Source organism: Cyprinus carpio, chromosome B20 (genome assembly GCF_018340385.1).
Source record: "Cyprinus carpio isolate SPL01 chromosome B20, ASM1834038v1, whole genome shotgun sequence".
Lineage (NCBI taxonomy): Eukaryota > Metazoa > Chordata > Actinopteri > Cypriniformes > Cyprinidae > Cyprinus > Cyprinus carpio.
The window spans coordinates 5,948,371-5,968,692 of record NC_056616.1 but is presented as its reverse complement, the minus strand read 5'-3'; the positions used below and the strand labels follow the sequence as shown (position 1 = coordinate 5,968,692).

The 20,322-nt window shown below is 39.2% G+C and overlaps 2 protein-coding genes across 3 annotated transcripts in view; one reads left to right on the top strand and one right to left on the bottom strand.

Moving 5' to 3' along the window:
• Positions 1 to 8,967, top strand: part of LOC109113217 (centrosomal protein of 128 kDa-like) — a 158,194-nt gene extending 149,227 nt beyond the window's left edge. The window contains exon 24 of the mRNA XM_042747132.1: positions 8,560 to 8,967. Within this exon, the coding sequence (XP_042603066.1) occupies positions 8,560 to 8,654 (95 nt within the window). The 3' untranslated portion in view covers positions 8,655 to 8,967. The remainder of the gene's footprint in view (positions 1 to 8,559) is intronic.
• Positions 8,968 to 13,103: 4,136 nt separating this feature from the next.
• The window catches only part of LOC109102711 (neurexin-3b), a 332,713-nt gene continuing 325,494 nt past the window's right edge, over positions 13,104 to 20,322 (bottom strand). For both annotated transcript variants that reach the window (XM_042746642.1, XM_042746643.1), the window contains exon 24: positions 13,104 to 13,595. In XM_042746642.1, coding sequence (XP_042602576.1) covers positions 13,444 to 13,595 — 152 coding nt within the window. In that variant the 3' untranslated portion in view covers positions 13,104 to 13,443. The remainder of the gene's footprint in view (positions 13,596 to 20,322) is intronic.

Below are 20,322 nucleotides of genomic sequence, written 5' to 3'. Positions count from 1 at the left end.
AGGTGCAGAGCCCACAGCTCTGGGTGTGGGTGCCAAATTGTCCCACCCGCCTGAGAAAGGAGGTGCCGTCTCAGAGGAATGGGCCATGGGGCCGCCGTCAGCATTTGTGACAGATCGGCTATCCAATGTTGGTTTTCCCAGAGTGGGGGGCCACAAGAAGAACTCTGCATCTCTGATCCATGACCCACCTGATTACTTGGGGAATCAGAGGAATTGGAGGAAAAGTGCAAAGAAGGCTGTTGGGCCAGTCCTGGGCCAACACATCCTCGATCTTGGAAAAATATGTTGGGCAATGAGAGTTGTCTTTTAAGGCGAAGAGGTCTATTTCTGCTTTGACGAAGATCTCCCAAATCTTCTGAACTGTCTGCGGGTAAAGCCTCCACTCCTCTGAGGGGACTCTGCTACTCGACAGCATGTCCGTGCCCTGATTCAGTTTGCCCGGTAGGTGCACTGCCCTCAGTGAACCCAGGTTGTTCTGGGCCCATTCCAGCAGTCGCGACGTTAGCCTGAAGTGTCGCGTCGATGACAGCCCGCCTTGGTGATTTATGTATGACACCACCGTCATGCTGTCTGATCTGACCAGCACATGGTGGCTCTTTAGGTCTGACAGGAAGCCCTGGCAGGCTCGCTGAAACTGCGATCATCTCGAGGCAGTTGATGTGAAGCCTGCTCTACTCTTTCGACCATCGGCCGAAAGCGGGTTTACCCTCGTACAGTGCGCCCCAACCTGTGTTGGACGCATCTGTCGAGATTACTTTCCTTCTGCAAACTATACCAAGCGGGGCACCCCGTTCCATCCATTGCCTGTTCCTCTGAGGGGTCAGGGCCGAAATGCAGTCCTGACTCACCTTCATATTTTAATTTTTAAGTTTGAAATTACTGTGAGGGCACGGTTTGTGATTGTATTTTATTTCTAATCATCTGCTTTTTTCAGTTTCTTATAAATATCTAAATGGCTAAACTCTAATCTCACTGTAATCAGCACAAACTAGGCTATAATAATATGTGAGCAGCATGTATGTACATGATTGTGTTTTTTGAGAAAAAAAATGTTATGCGTGGTTAGTGAAAACTAAAAATGTTAAATCACTTGAATAAGGCAATAAACACATACAGAACATTGGTTCCCAGGAATTTTGAGAACTGGAGCTTGTAGCCTAGAATTTTTTTTTTTTCTAAATGATGTGAAAATCATCTTGTTTACTCACTTACAGAAAACACTATATATTGATTTTAAATTTTCTAAGACACTTTTTGTTGGTAAAAGTCATATGCGAGTAGTCGTCAACTATCATGAATTCACACCTGAGAAGACAAAGGCCTGCATAATGAGCTGCATAATGAGCCATTCAGTCAGCTGTGTCACTGAGAGGGATGAGTTACAAGAAAGAATGTGAGGAAAAAATAAATGTATATAATTTTATGTTTGTAGTTTATTTAGAATATATTTAATTATCCCACAACATAATTTAATATTCACTTGTGAGTGCAGTTAAACAGTTTATTAGGAACAATCAAAGCTGACTTTCAAACTGAAATTTTTTGCATCATTACTCCAGTCACACTATCCTTCAGAAATCCTTTTAACAATCTTATTTTCTACAAAAAAAAAAACATTTATTGTTATTATTATCATTATTATTATTATTATTATTATTATTATATTATTATTAATGTTGAAAAGAGCTGAGAATATTTTTTTCAGGTTTTTTAGGGGGGGATTAAATTGAAAGAACAGCAATGATTGTTACATTTGTTACAGTTTACATTTATTGTTACATTTATATTATTTACATCAAGCTTTTGAATGGTATAGTAGTGTATATTGTTATTGAAACTTCATAATATTTCACTTGATTATACATTTAGTCAGGAATTATAGTTTGGAAAAAGTCTTTGGACAAAGTCTAACTAGTAAAATGTTTACACGTTATGTGAAAACTAATACAAGTATATAAATAAATAAAAAGAGACTTAATCATGTTTATGATCTCTGCTGAATAAAGTGCTTCATTCTTTTTTCTGAGGAAATCCAGATCTCAAATCCTCAACCACATCACATATTTTTGGGGTGAATTATCTCTTATTCCTCTCATCGCGAAGCAAACAGTAAAATAAAAAAAACTTGAAGAACAATCTCGCTGCGTTGTCTTCTGTTTTGTGGGCGTATTCAAAAGCTGCGCGCTTCAGTGAAACATTTGAATCTCAAAAGCGCGTTCAGCGCGGGGGCGTGGTCGCTTTAGAAGATAATGAAGGGAGACGTGAAAAACGGACATTGCGTTGTTTTCATATGGATTACTTTATCACAGAATATTTGTTTTCAGTAGCACTTGTTTAGTTTTAAAAGTAGACATGTCAGGCTTTCTATAGATATCTCTCTCATGTCTCTTTGTTGAGTATTCACTGAGTTACAGTTCATTTTAATGACGCATTTTGTAACTGAAGATCAGCGCAGACAAAGGCTGCAGACAGCACTCCTTGTTTGTTATCTTTATTTTATAAGTGCACAAAGTGTTTTGTTGTTATTATGTCTGTATACAAAAAAAAGTAGACCTTTTACAGATTCGATTGATGTATTGCTCTTATCTGTACGATCAAAACTGAAAGTGTAATTTAAGTTCTTTTCGGGGTTATCAGGAGAAAATACCCCAAAACGTGTATACGCGTTAATCGACTTCAGAGGGTTAAGTGTCTGTGACGCCACGCATGAGGTGGAACACGCGGCTTCAGCCAATATTGGAGGGGGGTGCATGTGTAGCAGCCCAAGGTCCAGCACCGGCGATGCTGCTGCCATAAGGCCCAGCAGCCTCTGGAACATTTATAGGGGGCGAGAAGCACCTATTTTGAAAGAGGACGCGAGTCGTTGTAGAGCCGCGGTGCCCTCTTTCATCATCGTTGCCCTCATTGTCAACGAGTCGAGCACTGTTCCCAGAAACAGCATCCGTTGGCTGGGAGACAGCTAACTCTTGGCAAAATTCACCCTGAGCCCCAGGCATTCCAGGTGGCTGAGGAGCAGGGTTCTGTAACTCAAGGCCTCCACCTCTGACTGAGCCAGAACCAGCCAGTCATCGAGGTAATTGAGAATGCGGATTCCCTTCTGCCTGAGAAGAGAGAGAGCTGCATCCATGCACTTTGTAAACGTGCGAGGAGCCAAAGACAGCCCGAAGGGGAGGACCCTGTGCTGGTAAGCCACACCCTTGAAGGCAAATCTCAAGAACGGCCTGTGATGGGGGGCTATCTGGATGTGAAAGTAAGCGTCTTTCAGATCCAGCGTTCTCATTGTGTAATAAAGTGGTGATCACCCCGCATAAGCGCGGGGGTTGTCATGCGAACTGTAGGGAGTAGCTGTGATTTATTATTCCCATAACCCAATCTGACACTCCGGGAATGGCTTGCCATTGTGTGGCCCGGACGGACAGGGGTTGAATTAGCTCGAGTGTTGTCCGCTGCACAGGGACATAGCACTCGTGAGTGATATGAGAGGAAAACTGTTTTTTTTTGTGAGAGGGTGTGTTTTTTATATTGTGCACTATCATAGCGCTTTGCTGTCTGGGCGCTAGAATGGGCCCATCATTTGCAGCAAATACAACTTCGTCGACACCTGGAACTGGATGAGTTGGACGGCAGAACACATGGGGCAGTTTGGGGGGTGGTCCGTCCGTGGCGAGACTAAGCCCCCTCCTCTTTCTTGCCTGTAGATCAGGAAGACGGCGGCGGCGCGGGGTCCAGTGCTATCTTGGGCTGGGGTCCCTGGCGCTTAGGGAACTGAACCGTCTGGTGGCAGAGCGAGAAAGGTATCGAGGCTCCGATTTCTCAGGCTGGGCAGCGGTGGCAGCATCGGGGGCTTGCTTTGGAGGCTGGCGAGTCGGCGCTTGCTTGGGGCAACTGGCAGCAGCAGATGAAGCGTGCTTTTGCAGGAAGTGTCGCATCCAGGACGACCAGGCTAGTCATCGAGCGCCCTATGGCCTGGGCAGTGCTCTTAGTAGCACGTAGTGCCAAATCTGTTGCGCTTCTCATCTCCCCGAGTGTTGTGGCGTCCAGGCCAGACTCATCGGTGGCAGCGAGGAGTTTGGCTTGGAAGACTTGTAACACTGCCATGGAGTGTAGTGCCGCAGCCGCTTGTCCCGCCAACGAATAAGCGCGCCCGGTGAGCGCCGACATCTTACGGCAGGGCTTGGAAGGATGGCTGGCCTTGGCCTTCCATCCTGTGGGCGGGCAGAGATGCGCGGCCAGAGACTCGTCCAGTGGCGGCAGTCTTTCGTACCCCTTTTCTTCGGCGCTGTCAAGCAATGTGAGGGCGGAGGAAGATGAAGTACGCAGGGGTGCTGAGTAGGGGCACGCCACGACTTAGTTAGCTCGTTGTGGACTTCTGGGAAGAATGAGGAGGCTCTCTGACGAGGGGCTTGTTGGCACCCCGGCAGAAACCACTCGTCAAGATGGCTACGGGATGGTTCCTCTGGAGGAGACCATTCCAGACCCAGCTCATCCACTGCCCTGGAGAGAACGCGGATGTACTCGGCATCCACCCCAAGCTTCATGTGGCTGGGCTCGGACGGCATCGAGGAGGCGGGGTCTTGCGAGCCCGACAGCTCCTCAACATCCGAAGCGGCTAGAGACATGCTGTCATCTAGCTTCTCTTCGTCACTCCCTCCGAACAAGATCAAATCGCTCGCGGCAGCAGAGGGACATTGATCAGGCCGAATGAAGAGGACGGGGGAATCCCCTCTGGGTGGAGAAAGTGAGGCACGTGGGGGCTGAGCCTGCGTGAGCTCACTTTCATCCTGACGCTTTAACCTACTGCCCCGCTGTTTTTTCCTCACCGGCGGAAGAAAACGGGAGGGCACGCTCTGAAAAGCGAGATCACTCTCTGAAAAAAAACCGATCCGCGAGCGCAGAGAGGCGAGATTCATATTCTCGCAGTGAGAACTTGAATTCTCAGCAAGCGCTGCGTCAATGTAGGGTTTTCTGCACGAGCTGCAATGACGAGCCGGCATTTGAAACACCGCGGGGAAAAAAAAGGTTCTTTTAGAGAAATTTGCTCTTTATCTCTCTCTCGCCAGATAGCGGCAGGGCAAGCGGATGTTCTGCAGCAGGAAGCCGGCAGTCGCGTTTCAGTTGGAGGCAAGTCAACGGCGAGCAGTTCAGCGGAGATTAATCAGAAGAATCATTGTCGGTGAAGGAGAATAAATCTGAATGCCGGTGGCGAAGTTATATAGCCAGAGGCCCCGCCCATTCTGGTGGGCTTCGGCGGGCTTCGCTGCCATAGGTTCATGCAGCACCGCTGTCGAGCCATTGGTTCATTTCTATACACTGCACAAACTGTTGGACATGCAGTTTCACTGCGTGATAGAATAAGGCTTCAATTCAGGAGAAAAAAAAAGTTTTTCCCATAGCGTCTTAGCAGATGCAGTACGAGTGAAGTATTGAAAGGGAACTATATATATACACTCACCGGCCAGTTTATTAGGTACACCTGTTCAATTGCTTGGTAACACAAATTGCTAATCACCCAATCACATGGCAGCAACTCAATGCATTTAGACATCTATATGTGGTGAAGATGACTTGCTGAAGTTCAAATCAAGCATCAGAATGGGGAAGAAAGGGGATTTAAGTGACTTTGAATGTGGAATGGTTGTTGGTGCCAGACGGGCTGGTCTGAGTATTTCAAAAACTGCTGATCTACTAGGATTTTCACGCACAACCATCTCTAGTGTTTACAGAGAATGGTCTGAAAAAGAAAAAATATCCAGTGAGCAGCCGATGTGTGGACAAAAAAGCCTGGTTGATGTCAGAGGTCAGAGGAGATTGGGCAGACTGGTTAGAGATGATAGAAAGGCAACAGTAACTCAAATAACCACTCGTTACTACTAAGGTATGCAGAATACCATCTCTGAATGAAGAACACGTCGAACCCTGAAGCAGAAGACCACAGCGGGTGCCACTCCCGTCAGCTAAGAACAGGAAACGGAGACTACAATTCGCACAGGCTCACCAAAATTGGACAATAGAAGATTGGAAAAACGTTGCCTGGTCAATGAGTCTCGATTTCTGCTGCGACATTCAGATGGTAGGGTCAGAATTTGGCGTAAAGAACTTGAAAGCATGCATCCATCCTGCCTTGTCTCAACGGTTCAGGCTGGTGGTGTACCCTTAGTACCATTTGTAGCATCATTTAAATGCCACAGCCTACCTGAGTATTATTGCTGAGCATGTCCATCCCTTTATGACTGCAGTTTACCCATCTTCTGATGGCTACTTCCAGCAGGATAATGCACCATGTCACAAATCTCAAATAATCTCAGACTGGTTTCTTGAACATGACAGTGAGTTCACTTTACTTAGATGGCCTCCACAGTCACCAGATCTCAATACAATAGAGCAGCTTTGGGATGTGGTGGAACGGAAGATTCGCATCATGGATGTGCAGCCAACAAATCTGCAGCAACTGCGGGATGTCAATATGGACCAAAATCTCTGAGGAATGTTTCCCTCACCTTGTTGAATCTATGCCTTGGAGAATTGAGGCAATTCTGAAGGCAAAAGGGGGTCCAACCCAGTACTAGCAAGGTGTACCTAATAAAGTGGCCAGTGAGTGTGTATATATATATATATATATATAGAGAGAGAGAGAGAGAGAGAGAGAGAGAGAGAGAGAGAGAGATTATTTATTTATTATTATTATTAAACAGTGGTTTACTGAAGTCATTCAGTTACAATTACAATTATCCTAGGGATAAAAATCTATACCTCAGCTTCTGCCCTTTTGCATTAATATAAGATTACAAATAACAACAGAGCCCAAACTGAAATTCAATTACTTTTTATTTTTAAATATAATAAACATAAAATAAAAAATGCAAATATGTAAATTGCACATATTGCAGTTTTTTTAATTACATAAAAGAAAACAGAATAGTGAAAGAATGGAGCAAGCTAGTGTTAGAGGCCTTTTTTGCTTTTTTTAATTGTATAATACATAAAAAGAAAAGGAATAGAATACAAAAACAATAGGGAAGCTAGAGTTAGTTTTTTTTTTTTTTTTTTTTTTTGGGAAAAAAAAAATCTCAGTCTATATTGAGAAATCTATATACTCTCCATATATATTGAGAAATATGGTTTGTTCCTTGTCAACAAAAGTAAGTGTGTGTGTGTGCCTCAGGGCTCAGTTCTTGGACCACTTCTCTGTCTACATGGCATCACTAGGCTTTGTCATTCAGAAAACGTGGCTTTTTATATCACTGCTATGCTGATGACACTCATCTCCACCTCTCATTCCATCCTGATGATCCGACGATAGCTGCTCGCATCTCAGCTTGTCTAACAGACATTTCTTGCTGGATGAAGGACCATTACCTTTAGCTCAACCTTGCCAAGACAGAACTGGTTGTGGTTCCAGCAAACCCATTGTTTCATCAGAATTTCACAATCCATATAGGCACATCAACCATAACTACTTCAAAAAACCAGCTTTAAACATTGGGTTTGTGATTGATGATGAGCTGACTTTCTCAGACAACATTGCTAAAACTGCCCTGTCCTGCAGATTTGCTTTATTCAACATCAAGAAGATCAGGCCCTTTCTTTCAGAACATGCTTCACATGTTAAAGCTCTTGTTCTGTACACGCTGGACTATTGCAATGCTCTCTTGGCAGGTCATCCAGCCAGTTCTATCAAACCTTTATAATCAATCCAGAACACGGCAACACAAGATACATTTTTTATGAGCCGAAAAGAATGCACGTCACACCTCTGTTTATCAATTTGCACTGGCTACCAATAGCTGCTTGCATAAAATTTAAGACATTAATGTTTGCCTACAAAATCACCACTGGCTCTGCACCCCTTTACTTAAATTCATTACTTCAGTCTTATGTGCCCTCTAGAAGTTTGCGTTCTGCAAGTGAACTTTGCTTTATTGTGCCATCCCAAAGAGGCACAAAATCACTTTCACAGACTTTTAAATTGAATGTTCCCTCCTAGTGGAATGACCTGCCCAACTCAATCCGAGCAGCTGAATCCTTAGCCATCTTCAAGAATCGGCTAAAAACACATCTCTTCCATCTTTATTTGACCCTCTAACTCTAGCAATTTCTATTCTAATTCTATTCTTTAAAAAAACTAACTCTAGCTTCTCTATTGTTTTTGTATTCTATTCCTTTTCTTTTTATGTATTATACAATTAACAAAAGCAAAAAAGGCCTCTAACACTAGCTTGGTCTATTCTTTCACTATTCTGTTTTCTTTTATGTAATTAAAAAAACCTTGCTACGTGTACTATGTACTAAGCTAAGCTGACTGAGACTTGTTAGCACTTGCTTATCATTGCTTTTTTGTTGATTTTGATTGCTTCCATTGACCTCATTTGTAAGTCGTTTTGAATAAAAGCGTCTGCTAAATGACTAAATGTAAATGAACATTGCTATACAGTATGTTTTTGTTATTTATTTATTTATTTATTTATTTATTTTTCAGAGTATGGCTGTTTTCTGGGTACTAATGGAATATACTTATGTATATAAACAGCAACAATTTTTTTTTCTCTGTTCTGTTTAAAGCACCACAGAAGCCACTTGCCAGTCCAGATTTGGAATCCAATCTGACCCAAGAGCACTTTTCTACCTTCAACGGAGCAAACTCTAAACACACATAGCAAACAGCTGAAACTTTTGGCGGTAAAGATAAACTCATGATAAATACTCATGAATACTTCTGATTCCCACCAGATCCTTATGTTTGGAACTATTAGACCACTATAACATATATGAATCTATATATTTTGAAAACATGTCTAATTTTGAATATTTCTGTTATCATTGTACCTTTACTTTGTAACATCAGGCAATGGTTAACTAATTCTGTATGTAAACAATTTTTTTTTTTTTTTACTATTTACATTTTTTACATCAATGTAATGAAATGTGACTGACTGCTAAATTACAGTGCCTTTTTTATATATATATATATATATATATATATATATATATATACCGGTTATGTAATGATTTTTTTTTTTTTTTTTTACTTCTAAAGAAAAACAACTAAAGGGCACAAGTCTGGAACTGCAAAATGAATGTATAAGACTCTGACCTGGATGAATGTGAAACCAATTAAAACATGTTCACTACAGCTACAAACCTTGCAATCTTTTGTCTCAAGATGCAACACTGGATGCACATGAGATATTCTATCATATACAGTGCAGACACACCATTTTACAGAATTAAACATAAAAGAACATTGTTTCCTTCATTTTAATGCTTGTCGTTTACACTTTAGTTTTATAGACATTTCCAAAAATAGGTGTAGAAAGTGAGAGTTTTCAGATAAACAATACACTAATATAAAGGAACATTAAAATGTGAGGAGCCAATTTTTTCATTCTGTGCATATGAGGTGGTGAGTTTTCACCTAACTTTTATTGACATTGTTATTCAATTCAATTCAATTCAAGTTTTTTTTTTTTTTTTTTTTGTATAGCGCTTTTTAAGATACAAATCATTGCAAAGCAACTTTACAGAAAATTACGTTTCTACAATATTTAGTAGTAGCTTATCAGTGATGACTGTCAGTTTATGTGCATACGGCAGAAATGTTCAGAAAAATCAATAAAAGACGTAAACAAACAGACGATTAACACTATTAACAGCAATTATGCAATCAAAATTATGTTGTCTCTGGGTTAGCATCATCTGAGGTCCTCTGAGGGGTTTGGCATCATCTCTTCTCAGGTGTTCTGGATCCAGACTGGAGCTTGTGTAAATCCTAGTTACCCGTGGCAAAACAGAGAAACAAATAGAGACATAATTAGTAAAATTAATTAGTTTAACCCAAGCTAAAGAATAATAATGCGCATTTGATCATATATAACCGCAGTCCAAAATTATGAGATGCATTATTTGAATGCTTGGCCAAAGAGGTGTGTTTTTAATCTAGATTTAAACAGAGGAAGTGTGTCTGAACCCCGAACATTATCAGGAAGGCTATTCCAGAGTTTGGGAGCCAAATGCGAAAAAGCTCTACCTCCTTTAGTGGACTTTGCTATCCTAGGTACTATCAAAAGTCCAGCGTTTTGTGACCTTAGGGAGCGTGATGGGTTGTAGCATGGTAGAAGACTAGTTAGGTACGCAGGAGCTAAGCCATTAAGGGCCTTATAAGTAAGTATATAAGTAAGTAAATATTTTGTAACTGATACGGAACTTAATAGGTAGCCAGTGCAGAGACTGTAAAATTGGGGTAATATGATCATATTTTCTTGACCTGGTAAGGACTCTAGCCGCTGCATTTTGGACTACCTGTAGCTTGTTTATTGAGGATACAGGACAACCACCTAGCAGTGCATTACAATAGTCCAGTCTAGAGGTCATGAACGCATGAACTAGCTTTTCTGCATCAGAAACAGGTAACATGTTTCGTAGCTTGGCAATGTTTCTAAGATGGAAGAATGCTGTTTTTGTAACATGGGAAATATGATTTTCAAAAGACAAGTTACTGTCTAATATAACACCCAGATTTTTGACAGTAGAGGAAGAAACAGTACATCTGTCTAATTGCAAATTGTAATCTACGAGATTCTGTGTAATGTTTTTTGGCCCAATAAGTAATATCTTTGTCTTATCTGAATTTGATAGGAGAAAATTATTGGTCATCCAATCTTTTACATTTTTAACACACTCTGTTAGCTTAGATAATTTTGAAGTTTTACCTGGTCTTGTTGAGATATATAGTTGAGTATCATCAGCATAACAGTGGAAACTAATCCCGTATTTTCTAATGATATTACCAAGGGCCAACATGTATATTGAAAATAGCAGAGGACCTAGGACAGATCCTTGTGGCACTCCATATTTTACTGGTGATAAATGAGATGACTCCTCATTTAAATAAACAAAGTGGTAGCGATCGGACAGGTAGGATCTAAACCATCTTAAAGCCTGCCCTTGGAAACCTGTATAGATTTGTAATCTATCTATGAGTATGTCGTGATCTATGGTGTCGAACGCAGCACTAAGATCAAGTAAAACTAGCAATGAGATGCAGCCTTGGTCTGATGCAAGAAGCGTCATTTTTAATTTTAACAAGTGCAGTTTCTGTGCTATGATGGGGCCTGAAACCCAACTGAAATTGTTCATAGAGATCATTTTTTTGCAGGTAGGAGCACAATTGAGCAGACACAACTTTTTCTAAAATTTTAGACATAATGGAAGATTTGAAATGGGTCTGTAATTTGCCAGTTAACTAGGATCTAGTTGTGGTTTCTTAATAAGAGGCTTAACCTCCAGCTTGAATGGTTTTGGGACGTGACCTAAAGATAACGACGAGTTAATAATATTGAGAAGCATTTTTTCTGCTACAGGTAACAACTCTTTCAGTAATTTAGTGGGTACAGGATCTAATAAACATGTTGTTGGTTTAGATGCAGTGATAAGTTTATTTAGCTCTTCCTGTCCTATAGTTGTAAAGCACTGCAGTTTATCTTTGGGTGTGATGGATAAAACTAAAGTATTAGATGCTGTAGAATCTACATTTGTTATTGTATTTCTGATGTTATCTGTTTTATCAGTGAAGAAATTCATAAAGTCATTACTATTTAACTGTGAGGGAATATTTAGATCGGGTGGCATTTGGTTATTTGTTAATATAGCCACTGTGCTAAATAAAAACCTTGGATTGTTTTGGTTGTTTTCTATGAGTTTGTGGATATGCTCGGCCCTGGCAGTTTTTAGAGCCTGTCTATAGCTGGACATACTGTTTTTCCACGCAATTCTAAAAACTTCCAAGTTAGTTTTTCTCCATTTGCACTCAAGCCTACGAGTTTCTTTCTTGAGAGCATGGGTATTACTGTTGTACCATGGCACTGTACATTTTTCTCTAACCTTTTTCAATTTGATGGGGGCAACAACTTCTAATGTATTAGAGAAGATAGTGCCCATGTTGCCAGTCATTTCATCTAGTTCATGTGTATTTACGGGTACACAGAGCAGTTGAGATAAATCAGGCAGGTTATTTGTGAATCTGTCTTTGGTGGCTGGAACAATAGTTCTGCCCGGACGATAACGCGAAGCCATATAGTTATTATCATCAATACGCAGAATGCACGATACAAGGAAATGGTCGGTAACATCATCACTTTGAGGTACGATATCTATGTCAGTAAGATCGATTCATGCGATATAATTAAATCTAGCGTATGATTAAAACGATGAGTGGGCCAGGTGACATTTTGCTTTACTCCAAAACAGTTTAATAAGTCAGTAAACGCAAGTCCTAATGCATCATTTGTATTATCAACATGAATGTTAAAATCTCCGAAAATTATCGCTTTATCAGCGGTAACCAACAGGTCTGAGAGGAAATCTCCAAATTCTTTTAGGAATTCTGTATATGGCCCTGGTGGTCTATACACAGTAGCCAGAGAAAGAGATGCAATAGATTTATTTTGCATATCTGACAGTGTAACAATAAGCATAGATATTTCAAATGATTTAAACCTGTATCCTGTTTTCTGGGTAACATTGAGAATATTACTATATATTGTTGCAACACCTCCCCCACGACCAGTCTGACGGGGCTCATGTTTATAACAGTAGTTTGATGGAGTAGACTCATTTAGACCAATATAATCATTTGGTTTTAGCCAGGTTTCAGTCAAGCAGAGTACATCAAAACTATGATCTGTGATCATTTCATTTACAATAACTGCTTTGGGTGTGAGTGATTTAATGTTTATGAGCCCAAACTTTAAAAATTGTTTTTGTTCATTTATTTTATGTTTTTCTGGTTTAATCACGATTATATTTTTTTTCTAGATCCTACATTAAATTTATATTTTGACCTCACTATTCGGGGAACAGACACAGTCTTAATAGATTGCACAGTACATGTACTTCTAACATTTAAGCGGGTAGAACAAAAGCCATCATAGCAGTTATTTGAGAATTGGCTTACTAGTCATATGGAGCGTAGAGTCCTGGAGATGTTGTCCGAGAGGAGATCCGCTCCGACTCTGCTGGGGTGGAGGCCATCAGCGCGAAAAAGCCTAGGACGCTCCCAGAAAAGATTCCAATTATTAACAAAGAGCAGTTTCTGTTCTTTACACCATGACAATAACCATTCATTCAGAGCAAAAAGTCTACTGAACCTTTCGTGTCCTCGTCAATACGTGGGCAGTGGTCCTGACACGATGATCGTCGCCGCGGGCGTCGTGCTGCGAACCGTCTCGATCAGGCTCCTGAAGTCCCTCTTCAGTATCTCCGTTTGCCGCTGCGTGGTGTTGTTAACCCCGGCGTGAAGCACGACCGCTCTGGGGCTCTCGTCGGCCTTCAGGATCGTGGGTATCTGCGCAGAAACATTGAGAACACGAGCACCAAGGAAACAGTGATTGTGCACTTTACCTTCGGCTAACGTAGCACAGACGTGTCGGAGGATGGAGTCTCCGACGATCACAGCGTCGCGTTCTGTCTCGCGGAGGGGAGAGAAGCGGTTCCATGTGGAGATCTCAAAGACCGGTGGGGGAGAAGTCGTCGCCCGGGGCCTGGCTCGCGTCCTCCACTGCGGATGCACCCAGGGTCCATGGTGGTGCACCGGGCCTGTGCTGAGAAACACACGGGGTGGAGGTGGTGGTACTATGGTTATGCTAGTAGTTAACAACTTTGTTGGCAAGTTATGAGGAACTTTAATGGTAAAATAAGTGTAAGGGTAACCTTGAAGTACTGACAGAATTTAGATAAAAAAGGCAACAAATTAAGCAAGTTAAATACAAAACTAAATGAAAACCTGTTGAACTGTTAATAAGAAAAGCATAAAATTTTTAGCCATATGATTGTGCAAATGATGGATTCAAATGACTCAGATCATGTACTTAATAATTTATTTTTTCTCTCCATTTTGCTGTCAGTTGGATTCTTAAAGGATTATTAAACTGCATATAAACTAATGTCAGCCAGGCACTTACCCACATCCCTCTGCTGTGAATGACATTGGATGCTGGTTGAAAACAAGGTTTAGTCAAATACATTCAGATATGATTAAGTGACACAGTTGACACACTAAAACATGAATGATAAAACAGCATTTCACTGTCTTCACATTTTCTCCCTGTATTTAGTCAGTTCCATTGTCTTTTTTTGGCTCACTCAGCTGGGACTATACTGGAGACATCAGTCTTATTTTTTTTAATACACAAACGCATACTCAAAGACAAATGGCGAATGAACTGTCCATATTTTGCTGCAACAGTTGTACTCAAACCTTATTAAAAAAATCTCCATTATTGTTCATATAAAGTAGTTGGTTTGACACTGTACTGTGCTGTGAGCTGTATAGAAGCTGATGCTGGTGGGTGGATACATTATTACAGTGGGCTCCTGCTGTGATAACGCATTTCTGTCACCCAAGCTGAAATCAACAGGGACTGATTTCAGTGCTAGTTTTCGGCTGCAATGCTCGCAGCGTCATTGGGATTCTCATTGGATCCAATCACACTACAGAATGCAAAACCGCAGCCTCCCAGACAAAATATACCACTGTCAGTCCTAGCTGTGCCACGACTAGTCCTTGAATTGTTAGATTTTTCTCCATCATCTCCACATCCTTTTCACTCTTTTCTGTTTCATGAGAACAAAAGGCATTATGCCCAGATGCAAATTTAGTTTGTTTTTATGACAGTCAACTGTGTCTGCATTAACATATAATCTGATTACATTAAAAATCTGGAATTAAAAGGGGTCACATGATGTTGCTACAAAGTCAAGTCAAGTAACCTTTATTTATATAGCGCTTTAAACAAAACAGATTGTGTCAAAGCAACTGAACAAAATTAATTAGGAAACCAGTGTGTCAATAATGCTAAATGACAGTTAAAGGCAGTTCATCATTGAATTGAGTGATGTCATCCTGTAGCTCAGTTCAGTTTAAATAGTATCTGTGCAATCATTTGCAGTCAAGTCAACAATATCGCTGTAAATGAAGTGTCCCCAACAAAGCAAGCCAGAGGCGACAGCGGCAAGGAACCAAAATTCCATCGGTGACAGAATGGAGAAAAAACCTTGGGAGGAACCAGGCTCAGTCGGGGGACCAGTTCTCCACTGGCCAGACAAAACCAGCAGTTCAATTCCAGGCTGCCGCAAAGTCAGAATGTACAGAGGACTCAACTGGTACCTGTGGTCTTGTCTCGGTGGTCATCTGAGACAAGGACTTTACAGGGGATCTGTCTCTGGGGGTCATCTAGTTGTCCTGGTCTCCGCTGACATTCAGGGCTGTAGAGGGCCTTTCTAGGTGCTGATCCACCATCTGGGCTGGAAACGTACTGGATCCGGGTGACTGCAGTGACCATCTGACCTGGATACAGACTGGATCTGGTGGCTACGGTGACCTCGGAATAAGAGAGAAACAGACTAATATTAGCGTAGATGCCATTCTTCTAACGATGTAGCAAGTACATGGGGTGTTATGGGAAGTGATCCTGGTTCCAGTTTACCTAATTAATGCAGTCTAAAAATCATTCAACGGATTTGGATAATAGAATCGTATTAGTGTGTTATATGTAAGCCAGGTTAAAGAGATGGGTCTTTAATCTAGATTTAAACTGCAAGAGTGTGTCTGCCTCCCGAACAGTGTTAGGTAGGTTATTCCAGAGTTTAGGCACTAGACGTGGAGGACTATAATGTAACAAGAGCTCGTTTTGAGGTGCTAAACCATTCAGGGCTTTATAAGTAATAAGCAAGATTTTAAAATATATACGATATTTAATAGGGAGCCAGTGCAGTGTTGACAGAACCAGGTTAATATAGTCATATTTCCTGGTTCTAGTAAGAACTCTAGATGCTGCATTTTGGACTAGCTGGAGTTTGTTCATTAAGCGTGCAGAACAACCACCCAATAAAGCATTACAATAATCTAACCCTGAGGTCATAAATGCATGGATTAACATTTCTGCATTTGACATTGAGAGCATAGGTCGTAATTTAGATATATTTTTGAGATGGAAAAATGCAGTTTTACAAATGCTAAAAACATGGCTTTCTAAGGAAAGATTGCTATCAAATAGTACAACTAGGTTCCTAACTGATGACGAAGAAATGACATAGCAGCGATCAAGTCATAGACAGCGTTCTAGGTTGTTACAAGCAGAGTTTTTAGGTCCTATAATTAACACCTGTATTTTTCCGAATTTAGCAGTAAGAAATTACTCATCATCCAGTTTTTTATATCGACTATGCATTCCGTTAGTTCTACAAAGAACATTATTTTGTGTATTTGGTATAATACAATGTGTTTTTGCGGTTTAAGGTTCAAAAACACACAATTTTCCTCATAATGTACATTATTGTAGCTCCTCTATGCCCCACCTTTCTGAAACGTGTCGATTTTTACAAAGCTCATCGTTCCAGTGCGTTGTGATTGGCTGAATGCCTCAAGCGTGTGACGGAAATGTTACAAACGAGGCATTTGCATCCAGTGGGGAGATAATTACTGATTATAATGACTTATACTGTCTTTTTACACGTTGCGTTGTGTATCGCTCTGCGTAAACAAAACCATGTCTGCATTTGTGATCGGAGAAATGACAAACAATAAGCGCTACTCTACACTGCTCAGAACTCCCGTTTTGAATCATCAGTGGCAAATCCTTTACATATGAAAACGTACTTACAGGCTGTGAGTCAGAAGTGCCAGACTGTCCTTGCAAAGTTGAAACTGCCCCACTTTATAAAAACAGCCTTTGTCCACAGAAGCATTGTAGGCTACTGGTTCAGGAAACAGTAATGCACTAATTCATATATATATATATATATATATATATATATATATATATATATATATATATATATATATATATATATATATATTAGTGGTGGGCATAGATTAATTTTTTTATTCTAGATTAATCTCACTGTAATCTTTGGAATTAATCTAGATTTAAATGGCTCATTTGAATTCTGCCGAAGGCATTCAAATTATGTTCAAAAAGATGTACTTGTTAGTACTGATAGAGCTGTGCTGCACTCAAACATAGTAGTTTGACGACGACTCTTCCCCTGCGCTACATCAGTGCTTGGCCAGGCATCTTCAGCATTAGCTAAGGGATGCTTTGCATTTAGGTGGTACTTGAGACTGGAAGAACTCCTACAGTAAACTAATTCCGCATTGCACAAGTTGCAAACAACCTTATGCCTGTTTCACACATACTCTGTCTGCAGTGCGTATGCGCTGCATTTTTTAATTTTTTTTTACGCACCCATGTTAACGGATTCCAGCGTTCACGCGGTTGTGGTCCGTCAGTGCGTTCCAGGAGCGGTGCGTCTGCAGCAGTGTAGCGATCGTTTACGTACCAAATCTATTTTTGCTGTGCTGCATGCGCTGAATTAAAATGACAGCGCATTGTTCGTGGAAAAAATTAACATGGATTGACACGGAAATGCAGTCATTTTACAATAAATGAATACTGATTAAAGGCTTCTGTGTTATACACGCAACACATGGGTTTTTGGCTAAGTTTAAAACAAGAAAAATAGCACCTTTAGATAAACGAGGCAACATGATATAGGCCTATGCACTTTTATGGAAGCAGAAAAACAAAGTTATTTAAGAACTGTGCGATTGCTTGTAATAAAAGATTTAAATGCAAAAGGCGCGAGAGTCGACTGTTTCTGTCAGTGGTGCTTTAATTTTAAATATTTGCGATATCCCAACAAGAAAAGTAGGCTAATTGTTGTGTTTAAATGTTTTGCAGCTTGCTTGAGCAGATTATTATACAAACCTAGAAGTCAAATGCATGAATAACATGTTGTTTATATTTATTAAGTTTTAACTAATATCTATGATTATGAAAGATTGTTACTGTTCTGTAATAAGAGTCACAATTTTATTTTATTTTTTTACATGGTTTGAAATAGAATAATGAACAAATGTTATGTTTGTGGACTAAACAGCCACGGATCAGTAGACTGCAAACACGTCCTGTGTGAAAGCACAATGAGTCCGTGCTGCTTCTGCACCACATACTGGACACATGGACTGCATACGCACTGCAGAAGGAGTATGTGTGAAACGGACGTGAGTCTTGTCGAGGTTTTTTTTGGGAAGCTTGGTAATTTCACAGTAGGCATACACACAAGTTCGAAGACTCGTTCTCGCCCCCTACAGTGCAATTCGTGTAGGTATACATCTGCGCTAAACTATCACGGTGAAAGTCATCATAGCTTGCGTAGTATAGACCCAGCTCCCAACCCAAATTTGAGAATAGATTAATGGCGATATTTTTTTTATCGCCCGATAAGAGTCTCACGTTAACGCAGCACGTTAACTCCGATAACGGCCCACCACTAATATATATATATATATATATATATATATATATATATATATATATATATGTATATATGTATATATATATGTATGTATGTATATATGTATGTATATATGTATATATATATGTATGTATGTATATATGTATATATATATATATATATATGTATATATATGTGCATATATATATATAGGTATTAGTGTGTGTGTGTGTTTGTATATATATATATATATATATATATATATATATATATATATATATATATATATATATATATATACATGCATACATACATACACATATATGTTTGGGATCAGTAAGACTTGTAATGTTTTTTTAAAGAAGTCTCTTCTGCTCATCAAGGCTGCATTTATTTGATCAAAAATGCAAAAAAAAAATGTAATCTTGCAAAATGTTATTAGAATATAAAATAATGGTTTCTATTTAAATATCCTTTAAAATATAATTTATATCTGTGATGCAAAGCTGAATTTCCAGCATCATGACTCCTCAGGTGTCACATGATCCATCAGAAATCATTCTAAAATGCTGATTTATTATTAGAATTATCAAAGTTGGCAACAGCCAAATATTTTTTGGAAGCTGTGATATTTTTTTCAGGATTCTTTAATGAATAAAAAGTTAAAAATAATTTTTTTTATTTAATTTGGAAATCTTTTTTTAACAATATACACTACCATTCAAAAGTTTGGGGGTCAGTAAATTTTTATTCTTTCTTTTTTTAAAAGAAATTAAAACTTTCATTCAGCAAAGATGTGTTAAATTGATAAGAAGTGATTGAAAAGATTTATATTGTTAGAAAAAAATTAAATTTTGAATAAATGCTGTTCTTTTTATTCAAAGAATCAAAGAATCCTGAAAAAAAGTATCGCAGTTTCGAAAAAAATATTTGGCAGTACAACTGTTGCCAACATTGATAATTCTAATAATAAATCAGCATATTGGAAAGATTTCTGAAGGATCATGTGACACTTTATACTGGAGTAATGGCTGATTTAACTTCAGCTTTGCATCACAGAAATAAATGATATTTTAAAGGATATTAAAATAGAAAACATTATTTCATATTGTAATAACATTTTGGTACATTACTGTTTTTTTTTCTGTATTTTTGATCAAATAAATGCAGGCCTGATGAGCATAAGATACTTTTTTTAAAAACATTACAAGTCTTACTGACCCCAAACTTTCGAACGGTAGTGTATATATAAAATTAACATCTTTTTATTGTTCTAACCATGACTTTCTTGTTTATTGTGCAATAAGTGAATGGTTACCCCAGCCATTTCTGCTTTTATCCACTTTTATTGTATGAAAAAAAAAAAAAATAGGATACTCTGCTAAATATCCCATTTTGTTCTACACAAGGAAGAAAGCCATACAAGCTTGGATCAGCATCAGAGTAGGAAAACAATTATAAAATAAAATTTCATTTTTAATTTTTGAGTGAAATATCCCTTCAGATTAATACAAGTATATATATATATATATATATATATATATATATATATATATATATATATATATTGTACAATCTCTCTGTCTTTTTCAAAAAATTAGCATATTGTGAAAAAGTTCATTATTTTCCATAATGTAATGATAAAAATTAAACTTTCATATATTTTAGATTCATTGCACACCAACTGAAATATTTCAGATCTTTTATTGTTTTAATACTGATGATTTTGGCATACAGCTCATGAAAACATAAAAAAATTCCTATCTCAAAAAATTAACATATTTCATCCGACCAAATAAAGAGAAGTGTTTTTAATACAAAAAAAGTCAGCCTTGAAATAATTATGTTCAGTTATGCACTCAATACTTGGTCGGGAATCCTTTTGCAGAAGATGACTGCTTCAATGCGGCGTGGCATGGAGGCAATCAGCCTGTGGCACTGCTGAGGTGTTATGGAGGCCCAGGATGCTTCAATAGCGGCCTTAAGCTCATCCAGAGTGTTGGGTCTTGCGTCTCTCAACTTTCTCTTCAC